Genomic DNA, 12,332 nt, shown 5'->3' with positions numbered 1-12,332 from the left:
TCTGCCTTTGAAATTCTGGGAAAGTCCGGATGCCTGGCAGCTCTAATTCATATCCCACCTTCTTGCCTCCAAGGAGCTCAGGGGGACATACAAATAGTTCTTGCCCTCCCCGTTTTATCCTCACCAGTACCCTGTGAGGTTGGTTAGGCTGAGAGTGAATGGCCCAAAGACATCTGCTGAGTGGGGATTTGAAGCCTGCTCTCCTAGTCTGACACTCTGTGGCCAAATCATGCTCCCCCCCCCCCCCCAGCCTTCTACAAGCAAAAGCTAAAGAGCCCCTGCCTTCCTCCCTCCAAGTAATGTTAGCACCTTATTAAGAAGGGGTAAAAGATTTATCCAGTCCATGCTGCAGACAGGATGGTGAGTGGTGCCGTTTACCAGGCACATATCGTACCCATGATCAGGGACCTGTAATTTGTTTTTGTTTTGTTTTTCAAAGGAAAAGGCAGTAACTTTCCTAAACATAAATTAGAGCCAGAGTTTACTGACTTCATTTCCATTTGCTTGATGAAACCTAAAGTACTGACCCCAGCAACTTGGCTGACATTATCTAATCTTCCTTATTGATCAGCTTCAATCCCCTTTTTAAAAAAATAATAATGGGAGAGCCTTAGAAATATGGAAAACTTCTGCCATTATACTGATGCGTTCAACCTTTCTGTAACAAAAGAAAGCACGACGAGAGAGTGTGGAGCCATTCACAATAGTGCCTATTGATTGAAAATCATTTAAATACCATCTGAAATGTCACTGACATTTACTGCTCTGTTTTTTTCAAAACAAATTACACATGTTGACAAGTAAATAACAAGAGATTGCTTATCGTGGCAGCTGTCATCTAGACATGCCAATAAATTATTCATATTGGTGAGTTTTATTGTCTTCCCCCGGTGAATGGCACCGCGGGTTGAAATTGAGAGATGCTCAGAGGCAAGACTATTATGTTATTAGGACTTTTAATGCATTAATACCAGGAGGAAGAAGCCAGCAATCTCTCTTTCAATCGGAACACGGGGTGTGTTTTTCCCCTTTGCCTCACAAACATGTGGGAATTTTTAAACGGCTTCCAAGCTCATTATTACAGCACTGAGTAAGCAGTGAGTAACCAAAGACTTGGGGCGCTAGGTATCCTGCGAAGTATTAAGCTGTCATTTTAGTCTAGTTTATCCAGAGATCCAAAGGACTATGTAAAAAAAAAGTTGGTTGTTAAATGTCGCAAATTAGTAATATTGTTTTGGAAACCGTGATTTCCCTTTCAATTTCCTTATTCCTCATTTGGGGGAAGTTCCAGCTTTTGAAGTCAAATGTGACTGTGCAGTTGCCTACTTACATATATGTTGAATTTGATAGTGTTGTGGCCATTGTCCCCAGTTCTTCAAACAGCGCCTCTCACACCAAGTTCCGTTTAAGATTGAGGCTGGAATCCTAGCCATGTTTATGATTGGCTGTTGATGATTTGGGGAGGTGGGGAAGGGTTAGAGGGATTTTTAGGGGATAGGCATTGCTCACCCCACTTAACTATTTGCGTGATACAAGCAGCATGGAAGTTAGCAGGTTTGAAACTGTGGTGCCCATTTGGAGAGGGAGATTGGAGCATTTGTTTTTCAAAGATGAGGGATGAGATGCAAATTTCACATGATACTAAGCAGGTCTAACGTTTTGGCTCCTGAACACTGCAAACCCAGAAGTGAGTGTTCCGGTTTGCAGGAAGCCCCTGCAGCCAATCGGAAGCCACACCTTAGTTTTCAAATGTTTTCGGAAGTCAAACTGATTTCTGGAATGGATTTTGTTCGAGAACCAAGGTACGACTGTACAGTGGTACCTCGGGTTAAGTACTTAATTCATTCCAGAGGTCCGTTCTTAACCTGAAACTCTTCTTAACCTGAAGCACCACTTTAGCTAATGGGGCCTCCCACTGCCGCCGCGCCGCCGGAGCACGATTTCTGTTCTCATCCTGAAGCAAAGTTCTTAACCCGAGGTAATATTTCTGGGTTAGCGGAGTCTGTAACCTGAAGTGTATGTAACCTGAAGCGTATGTAACCCAAGGTACCACTGAATTTACATTTGATTGTAGAGGTTTGGAAAACTCTTAAAAGTAGGTTTACCCCCCACCCCACCCCCAAAAAAATCATATAAAAGAGCATCCTGAGGCCTACCAAAGTACTTCCCCAACTTGATCCTCTCCAGATGTTTTAGACTACAATTCCCATCATCCCTGACCCATAGATCATGCTGGCAGGGGCTAATGAGAATTATAGTCCATACGGAGGATACTAAGAAAACCAAAGGCATGTCAGAATTCAGCTCATTAGTATTTGGATGGCACAATACTCATTATCTGCATTGGGTGCAGAATTTTACCACTTTGCTGAATTTTGACAATACAAAGGTATGACATTTAAATGGCAAAGCACGCTCAAGCTGTAGAAAGCCATTAAGCCATTTTTTACGATACTGCTGACTTTGTTACTTATGTAATTCATGAGACTAAAATTTAAGGTTGTATCCAATATTAATCCTACTTAAAGTAGACCTCCTGGAATTAATAATTGTAAATGAGTCATTCAGTTGATACGATGAATTTTGTTTGATAACACCTTATAAATTGCTCTGCTATCATTTTTGGTGAAAGGTGGTCTAGAAATCAATAATAATAATGTGTGTAGTTTATAAATTAATCTCCCCATTTCATGCAACTAAGATTAGAAAGAAACAGCTTTTGACTTCCTCACTACCTTGCTGCAGGCCACTTTTTCACAGACCATGAAACAACTTCCATCTCAAGAACAACGAAAGGTTGTAATCTGTGCCAACCTTGTTTTCTCAGTGCAGCGCTAACACTAACGTTTTCACTCGCCCAGCCTTATGTGCCTTTATGGGGATGTAGTCATGGCTAACTTTGCCTTGAAGTATTTGGATTAGAGACTATTCCAGAATTGCATTGCACTAGTCTAGAGAATGCTAAAATGTGATTAGAGAACAAACAGCATCTCCCGTTACAGAAATGCATAGATTTAGTATTTATCAATCTTTATCTCTTTGCGCTAATGATGTTACTGTTCCTAGGGTGTTGGAAATGTAGGAAGACTTTGGTTCCAAAGACTCACCTGACAAATATTATAGTGGAGGCACTAAAAATGGGGGGGGGGGGTGTTGCCACTTCATAAGAGATGGACCATTTTTCTTCTATATGATCAATAGGAGAGTCTTATTTCCAAAACGACTGCATATTGATAGAAGAGCCAGAATTGCCCTCTGTATTGATTGTGTGTCCATAATCACTTCTAGCTCAGTAAATTAACATAGTGCAATCTTTTAAAAACAGAAACTATAATGTAAGCAAAATATTTCCACATATTTTAAAAAAACCAGACATTCACCAGCATCTCATTCCTTTGCCCTAGGAAGTAGATTTGCATCGAGTGAACAGCCAGGACAAGTTTGGGCTTACAGTGTGCTACAGAACTGATGATGAAGATGATATTGGCATTTATATCAGTGAGGTGAGACCAAATATAATGCCTGCCTTTTGACTGTAGTTGTGAAAAAGTCATTTCCCTCCTGTCAGTTACATTTCATGTTACTTCCAAAAGCAAGTTTTAATGTAATATCAAACAATTTTCCTACATTTCAGGCACCTATTTCTGTTCTTTTAAGATCAACATTAGAAGACCTATTCCAGATGTACCCACTTTCAGATGAGTGGCGACCAGAGTTGGTGGTTCCAGTCGTGAACATAGGGAACATAAGATGCTGCCTTGTATTAAATCTGACCATTGATTGGCCCATCTAGGCCAGTATTGTTTACATTGACCTTTCTTAAGACTGGTAACCTCCAGATGTTGTTGGGTTGTCATTGCCATAATCCCTGACTGTCTGGGGCTGGGGGGCTTGTACAAAACATCTGGAGGGCACCAGGTCTACATTGACTGGCAGCTGCACTTTAGGGTTTCAGGTGGGAATCTTCCCCACCTGTACCTAGAGATGCCGGAGATGGGACCTAGGATGGGACCTCTTGCATGCAAATCATATGTTTCCTAGTAAAATAGTGCAGTGCTTCTTTCTCAGGTTGGGGAACCTTCTTCAGCCCAAGTGTAACTTTCCCCTCAGGGCAAATTTCTGGGGGTGACATGCATATGTGGGCAGGGCCACAGGCAAATAATGTGGGCAAAGCAATAAATGTAAATTGTATGTTTGTGCCATAGGCTAGTTTCTTCACGCTCACACACCCCTCTCTATCCTCTACCCAGACAAGCAAGAAGAATTATTAGAGGACTCATTCCACCTAGGCAAAAACACTCAATGAGAGTCCAAAGCTGGGTGGATGGGCATGGTTCAAGAGGGTGTGGGGCTTGGGGGCAGGTAGAAAGGCCGAGGGGCAGCATTTGAACCCTGGGTCTGAGGTTCCCTATCCACGTCTAAGAGAAACAAGAAGGATTGTGAACTATGTGTATAGGCAACCTCAGATAACATGCCAATGGTTGGAAGTACGCAGGGAAGAAATGCTGCAAAAAGTAGCCTACTTTCTTCTCTTTTGTAGATTGATCCCAACAGCATTGCTGCAAAAGATGGTCGCATCAGAGAGGGCGATCGTATAATTCAGGTGAGCTTATGTTATATGAAATCCTATTGCAGTTTCTTCAGTTATCCTATTATGTGACATTTCCAACAGATGAGCCACTGTGGCGTAGTAGTTAGTGTCTCAGACTAGATCCTGGGAGACCAGGGTTTGAATCCCCACTCTGCCATGAAACTCACTGGGTGACCTTGGGCCAGTCACTGCCTCTCACCCTAACGCGCCTCCCAGGATTGTTGTGCGGATTAAATGAGGAGCAGGGAAAAGCATGCCAGGCACCTTGAAGTCCTTGCAGGGGGGAAGGTGGGCTAGAAATGCTGTAAGTAGAATAAAATATATAAGAAAATGTATTTCAAAAGTCCCCAGTATAAATATTCCCCCAAATAAGTCTTTTGATGAAATACCTGAAGGCCAGATGCTCGCAGTTTAGGGCAAATGCAGTCGTGTTTACTTTCATAGATCAGCCATGAAAGCCAAAGTGTTGCCTGACAGCATTATGTCCGTGAGAAACTACCAATGGGGACAGTTCAACAGTCTCTGAACACTGGCGTAATGTTATTGAATTTGCCATCATATAGCGCTTTTAGCAGGCAAAGAGATTTATCATCTTTATTTTATTCAGCCTCAAAACAGCCCTGTGAATCCCAGTTGTCACATTACTTTCTGATGCTGTAAAGTTTATGTGGCAGGAGCAGGTATTTATCTTGCCAGGGCAAAGTTTTAAATACTAGAGCCTGTCCTGCCTTGGAAAAAAAGCAGCACTCTCTATGTGATGAGGCACTTAAAACGAGTTCCCAGTCAAAACTGTTGATTTAAAGTTACATGTTGTGCCAAATCCCTGCCCTGCCCCCAGCCCGTTTCATGAAAACCTTTACCCTCAGAGAAAGCAGTCTATGTTTTTCAGCTTCATTTAACTTTTTCTTTTTGGGGGGGGGGGATAGGGAATCTATTTAAAGGAAATCCTCCAGAGCACTTCAGTGCTGCGCAGGAAGAATCCTGCCAAGACACACGTCTTCAAAAGCCTAATGGAGGCAATACTGATAGAGAGTTGTATCCAACGAAGTTGTCCTGTTCGCACCTCTATCTCCCCGCATCCCAGCCAAATCTGCATTGGAGGGTTGGGGGAACCTCCAGAACAGATTTGGGGTACACACAAGGAGAGGAGGGAGAGGGACTTCCATTGCACAAGGAGAAGTTCTTGCATGAACAGGATGACTTCATTGGATACAACCCCAAACATTCTCATAATAGGCATTTCAGGAAGCATGAGGTGTTGAGAAGCTGGTATGAATGAATGAAGCTTCAAATTAAGACCACACACCACTTGTCCACTTCATAATGGCCACTGTACTTCCTTCCCCCACCCCAAAATAACAAGTGACCTATTTTCTAAGGTCATTTCTTTGGAAATAACTGGGCAAAAATAACCGCCACAGCATTAGTTAAAGTAGGTGCTTGGTGACCTCTTTGCATAAAAAGTCTCTTTGAGAGTTGGGTGTGAATCATTTCCAATGAGTCTGAAGGGCACTGACCTTGGTCAAGGCAGGCCAGAGGCTTTATGGGTGAACTTGGAATTGAAGTCATGACTCTGACATGAGGCTTTCATTCATTTCAAGTGCAGCTGGTTCTGAGGAATACTCCATATGAGGCAAATGTGTCTAAACCCAGACTAAAATTCTCTGCATAGAGTTGCATGGTTTTTAAAAATATAAGTGTACTTCACGTATAATTTCTGAGTTCTTTCTTTTGGATTTCTATATAATGGGATTTGAATTTCTTTCTCCAGATTAATGGCATAGAGATACAGAATCGTGAAGAAGCTGTGGCACTCCTTACCAGTGAAGAAAGCAAGAACGTTTCCTTGCTCATAGCAAGGCCAGAAATTCTCCAGGTGCTGCATCTAATTATTATTAGTTATTGTTTATACAGCATCATCAATGGGCATTGTGCTTTATAGAGCACGATGCTTCCAACAGTTGAGGGTGGTAGAGCTGAGTGAGTGAAGGTACCGGTAGAGATGCATCAACATATGAGAGCAGAGAAGCTAGGAAGGGTGAGGCTACTGAGGGCAAGGACATGCTGCTAGAGTTGCAAGCAAACAGCACCTTCAGATAGTGTGTCCCCGGCCCTGTCTGACATGTTACTACACAGGATTCAGAATAAACTATCTGGCATAGTGCTGATTATTGTGCAAAACTGCACCCATGCGCCCTCACTATGTCCCAATCTCACTCATCCAGCATTAGCTAGCTATCTGCTGCAATAGTCCAGCTGTAGACTTGACCAGTGTTGAACAGAGTGATTGTCTGGGGTGGATGGGGGATTGGCATTGACCTCCCAGCAGTGAAGTTGCTGCTGCTTACTGGGAGGGAGAGTGGGAGGGGCAAGGCAGTGAGGAGGTTGGCACTGTGCAACTCGCCAGCGGGGCCAGTGCAGTGCTGCTGCCAATGCATTTGCACAGCGCTAACCTCCCCACCGCTTTCCCCTCCCAAGTTCCCTCCCGGTAAGCGGCAGTGACTCTGCGCCCGGGAGGTCAGGTAAGCATCACCACCCCACCATCTGCTACTGGCGATAGCACCCATGCCTTGTACATCATGCTGTTTTTAGCAAGCCAAAATTATTGCCTGTTTTATGGTAGTGCTGCATTACTATTGCATGCATGCAGTTCCCAACGCATCTGGATTCTTTAACTCACCAACAGATCTGTTTCTAGGAATTAACGAGGGTGGAGGAAATTATTTTCCCATCACATAAAACTTCATAATGCATTGTGCTTTCTGTCAAGAACTGAAATATCCTTCTGCACTTCACATTCACATCAGGCAAGGAAGGAAGCACAACTCGTATGCTGAGGTTGTTACAAGTTGTGCATGAAATAAGTCAGATTCCCAGAAAAGCAGTTCTTAAGTTCCCTTTATTTATTGAGTCACATCCGCATAGCAATATTCGGTGCATTTGTTTTGTATTTCTTCTCCTTGTAGCTGGATGAAGGATGGATGGATGATGACAGAAATGATTTTCTGGATGATTTACACATGGACATGCTGGAGGAACAGCACCATCAGGCAATGCAGTTTACTGCCAGCATGCTTCAGCAGGTAAATGTCATTGTACTTTGTTAGGTGAAATACCTTATTGTCAAACCAAAGTCATGCTGTTCCCTGGCTCTTATTTAAGCATTGCATTAAACATTTCTTACATATGCTGTGAGCCCTTCCTAGGATGGAAAAGAACAGCTGTCTCTGAATAAGAATAACTGACAAGAGAGCATCCTGCAATTGTATAATTTCTTCACTGCACCCTCATTACTTAAGGGACTGCCCCCACCTGCACTCAGTTTCTTTTTGAGCACTGTCCATTTTATCCAAGTGGTTAAGATTCTGCTTTTCCACCTGCCCCAAACATTTTACAATGTATCATTAATCCCTTTGGTCTTCCAACCCAAGCCCTTATCCTGAGTGATGGGGAAACTGTGTAAGGGCATCCACTACACACCATAGGATACTGCTGTCCACTGAGTCAGACCACTGGTCAATTTAGTGCATGGTTGTCTGCACTCAGTAGCAGCATTTCAGCCAAGGGACATTCCCAGCCCTAAATGGAAATGCTAGGGGTTGAAACTCGAACCTTCTGCATTCCAAGCAGGTGATCTGACACTGAGCTACAGCTTTCCACATTTCTTCAAAGAGATTTGAATTAAGGTCTTCTGATCCAACGTTCCTCAAATGCAGAAAAAATAGCAAACTCCAAATGTTATAAATTTGTTTTATTTTATGTGTTGAATAGTGTTTCGGGTTCTTTTGAAAATCTGGTCCGAATAATAGATTCTTAAAAATTGAGGAGGAGGGGAGAATACACCCAAGATCGATCCAAAAAGTATATCACCATCTGAACTATGCATTTCCTAGGTAAAAAAATGAAATTTCCACTCCTAAGTAAAACTAAAAGAAGCACCTTTCCTGCAAAAACTCATTATTAGTGTTCCTCGTGAGATGTTCCAAGTGGACCATACCTATTTCATCTATAAGGATTAGGAGTGTGTGTGTGCAATTTATAGCAGAAAATCTGTAGAAGAAAATTCTGCAAATAGGGAGAACAAAATTAGTCTGCCTATTGTATTTATTTGCATTTTTTTCTTAATGAATGTACTTTTTCTTGATGACTTTAGAAGAAGAAAAATGAAGAGGATGGAGGCACCACAGATACTGCCACCATTTTATCAAACCAACACGAGAAAGACAGTGGCGTAGGGCGCACCGATGAAAGCACTCGGAACGACGAAAGCTCGGAGCAGGAGAACAATGCCGACGACCACACGACTTCCTCAAACACCCTGGGGAGCCAGAAGAAGCTGGCCTACAGCCACGACACGCTGGGCAGCGGGGACATGCAGTTCAGCAACGAGTCGTTCATTTCCGCCGACTGCGCCGACGCCGACTTCCTCGGCATCCCGGTGGACGAGTGCGAGAGGTTCCGTGAGCTGCTGGAACTGAAGTGCCAGGTGAAGTCCACCAACCCGTATGGCCTGTACTACCACAACAGCACTCTGGATATGAGCAAGAGTGACCACGAGAGCGTGGACCGGGAGCTGGAGATGCTGAACGAGGAGCTGCGCAACATCGAGCTGGAGTGCCTCAACATCGTGAGGGCCCACAAGATGCAGCAGTTGAAGGAGCAGTACCGAGAGCCATGGATGCTGCACAACAGCGGCTTCCGCAACTACAACACAAGCATTGACGTCCGCCGGCATGAGCTCTCGGACATCACCGAACTGCCAGAGAAATCGGACAAGGACAGCTCCAGCGCTTACAATACAGGGGAAAGTTGCCGGAGCACGCCTCTCACCCTGGAGATCTCCCCCAACAACTCTCTGTGCAGGACAGCAGAAGATCTCAATTTGCAAGTCAGCGAAGGAGCAGAAGGGTCTCAGAAAAATTTGATGTCTAGCCCAGAAAGTCATGAATACGGCACAGCTAAAGCTCACCCCAAAGATGCTGAGCAGCTGGAAATCAAAGAGAGGAAAGAGAGCGACGGAAGCAAAAGCCCAGCTGTGCCCCCCAAACCAGGCAGCTCCTACTTATCTCCCTATCACCACTCTCCGTATAAACATGCGCACATCCCTGCCCATGCCCAGCACTACCAGAGCTACATGCAGTTGATACAGCAGAAGTCAGCGGTGGAGTACGCGCAGAGCCAAATGAGCTTAGTGAGCATGTGCAAAGACTTGAACTCTTCCAACCAGAGCGAGCCCAGGATGGAATGGAAAGTCAAAGTCAGGAGCGACGGGACCCGTTACATCACCAAGAGACCCGTGCGGGACAGGTTGCTGAGAGAGCGTGCCATAAAGATCAAGGAAGAGCGCAGTGGCATGACGACGGACGACGATGCCATCAGCGAAATGAAGATGGGCCGTTACTGGAGCAAGGAGGAGCGGAAGCAGCACGTCGTGAAAGCCAAGGAGCAGAGGAAAAGGCGCGAGTTCATGATGCAGAGCAGGTTAGAGTGTTTAAAGGAACAGCAGGGGGCCGAAGAGAAGAAGGAAATGAATATCATAGAACTGAGCCACAAAAAAATGATGAAGAAAAGGAATAAAAAGATATTTGACAATTGGATGACAATCCAAGAACTGCTGACCCATGGCACAAAGTCACCCGACGGCACAAAAGTTTACAACTCCTTCCTGTCGGTGACTACTGTATAATCTTCCGGTGCCAAAGTTGTGTACATAAAACCCTACCGGTGGGGTAGAGATTCCTGCCTCGTTAAATGTGGCAACGCTCCCTCTCTTTTATTGTAAATAAAAGACACGTTCATTGGCTTTATACTTCAAATACTGAACTCTGGGTGCAAAAGAGGAGAGAATGAGTCATCCACCCAAAATCCCTTTTAAGGCAATACGGAACAGACAGACCTTATTTGGAATACCAATAGTACCTTTTTTTGTAACTTGTTACACTTTTACATAAGATGTTTTAAATAACAGGAAAAGCATATTAATCATACTTACACAGGTAATATCTTTTTAAACTATATTCATATTTTAAAAAGGTTACACATGCAGAAACTCAAAAGACAACTTCAAATATGTATTTTTAACAAAGCAGTATTTTGCAATATATCTTTGCTATTGTGCCCTTTTTCTGCACAAGTTTCTGTTTTATCAATATTTTAGCTGAACTACCAAACTCTTGATAGAATCATTTTGCAGTAATGTACACGATTTCTCAAACCAGTTGTGTCTTTGGGGTTGTGCACTCATACTGCTTTGCTCTATGGCACAGCATGCATGCCCAATTTGTGACCTACCAAGCCCAGTGCAGACCACTAGCCAGATATTGGGATCTGTCCTGTGCTCAGTAATGCACTCTGGGTGGGCTGTTTGGCAAGTCACAAGTTGTAACGGTCTCTGTGTTGTGACTGCTGTGAATGTCTGGGTAGCTGTAGCCCTCTTGCAGGGGGGCGAAGAGTGGTGGGAAACAGCAGAGGCAGCCCACTACCACAGCAGTTTGGGGACCGAGGACAACTAGGCACTACACTAAGCGCATTATGCACACAACCCCTTAAGAGTCCTGGCTAAGAGCTACACACTTTTCTTTTCTTTCTTTGCGGTTTCTGAAGGAAGTATGTAGGTATCACTTGAAAGAGCAGAAGCAAACTGCTGCATGGTGCAGCCCTGAAACACTTTGAAGCAAGTTTGCCAAGGCTGTGGGCCTGTTGGAAGAATGTGCATGTGTGTCCAATGTTTTTACAAGGCCGTTTTGTGTAATTTGAAATGCCCATTGTAGTAGCTGTCTGCTTTGTAGATTTGAATGTATTGAAATTGAAAGCAGTTTTCATGAAATCATGACTAGTTATAAACATTAACAAGTAAATGAAGTTAAAAAAATAAATTATTGTTTTATATTTCATATCCTTTGGCTTTTTTTTAACTTTGACCACCTTTACCACAATGCCTTGTGTAAGCTGCATTGTTAGAAATTAGGTTTATCTGGCTGAACGGATTGGATTACCGAAACTGAGTTTATTTTAGGACAGGTATGGATAGCAAGCAGGCTGATGGCAGAAATTCAGCTCATGAGGCCCTTGTGGATTAGTTGGAAGAAAGGTTTTCTAATCTACATAATTGCAAAGAATGAGGCAGCCTTTTTCAGAGAACAAAACTTCATTGCTTGTCTTCTCTTCGTATTTTTTAAGTCCTCACACAAAGAAAGATTTTTTTAAAAGGTTGATTCGCAGTTGCTGCTTTTCAGATTTCAGCACACTAAATTCCAAATGAGCCTTGCGAAAGCTTGAACAAATTAAACAATCCTATTTGCATGCTGTGCTTAAAAAACAACAACCATCAGCTGCTGTTTACTTCTTCATGTGTCAAAAGTCAATGAAGGATTCTGGGTTATGTCTCTGACAAACCTTTCGGGGGAAGTCAATTCCAAGCTGAGAACCAGACTAGAAGTGATGTTATTTGTGTAATTAGCTATTATTTTTTACCATAAATAATCAGGACAGTGAGCCAGATTTGGGGGGAGGGGGTTGCCCATCCAGTAGTCCTGCTGCAAATTCGGCAACCCCACACCTGCCACATAACGAGCCACATAAGGACTAAAGATGTGAATAACATCACTTCTAGTTTGGCTCAGAGAACATTTCCTTTAATTCCCTTGTAGTTTATGCTTGCTGCAGGAAGAATATTTGTGCTGACCCCAGTGGCTGTATTTTCCATTCGGAGGGCCCAAGCCCTCCCAATTCTGTAAGGTAG

General features: G+C 43.4%; 1 protein-coding gene across 3 annotated transcripts in view; it reads left to right on the top strand.

The window, feature by feature from the left end:
• PDZRN3 (PDZ domain containing ring finger 3) overlaps positions 1-11,484 on the top strand; it is a 171,122-nt gene extending 159,638 nt beyond the window's left edge. For all 3 annotated transcript variants that reach the window (XM_083424777.1, XM_083424778.1, XM_083424779.1), the window contains 5 exons: positions 3,405-3,503; positions 4,541-4,603; positions 6,363-6,467; positions 7,558-7,674; positions 8,745-11,484. In XM_083424777.1, the coding sequence (XP_083280903.1) occupies positions 3,405-3,503; positions 4,541-4,603; positions 6,363-6,467; positions 7,558-7,674; positions 8,745-10,277 (1,917 nt within the window). In that variant the 3' untranslated portion in view covers positions 10,278-11,484. The remainder of the gene's footprint in view (positions 1-3,404; positions 3,504-4,540; positions 4,604-6,362; positions 6,468-7,557; positions 7,675-8,744) is intronic.
• The last annotated feature ends 848 nt before the right edge of the window (positions 11,485-12,332 follow it).

Source organism: Podarcis tiliguerta (genome assembly GCF_965153285.1).
Source record: "Podarcis tiliguerta genome assembly, chromosome: 2".
Taxonomy (NCBI): Eukaryota; Metazoa; Chordata; class Lepidosauria; order Squamata; family Lacertidae; genus Podarcis; species Podarcis tiliguerta.
Note: the sequence above shows the minus strand (reverse complement) of the source record. Positions and strands in the feature narration are given on the sequence as shown.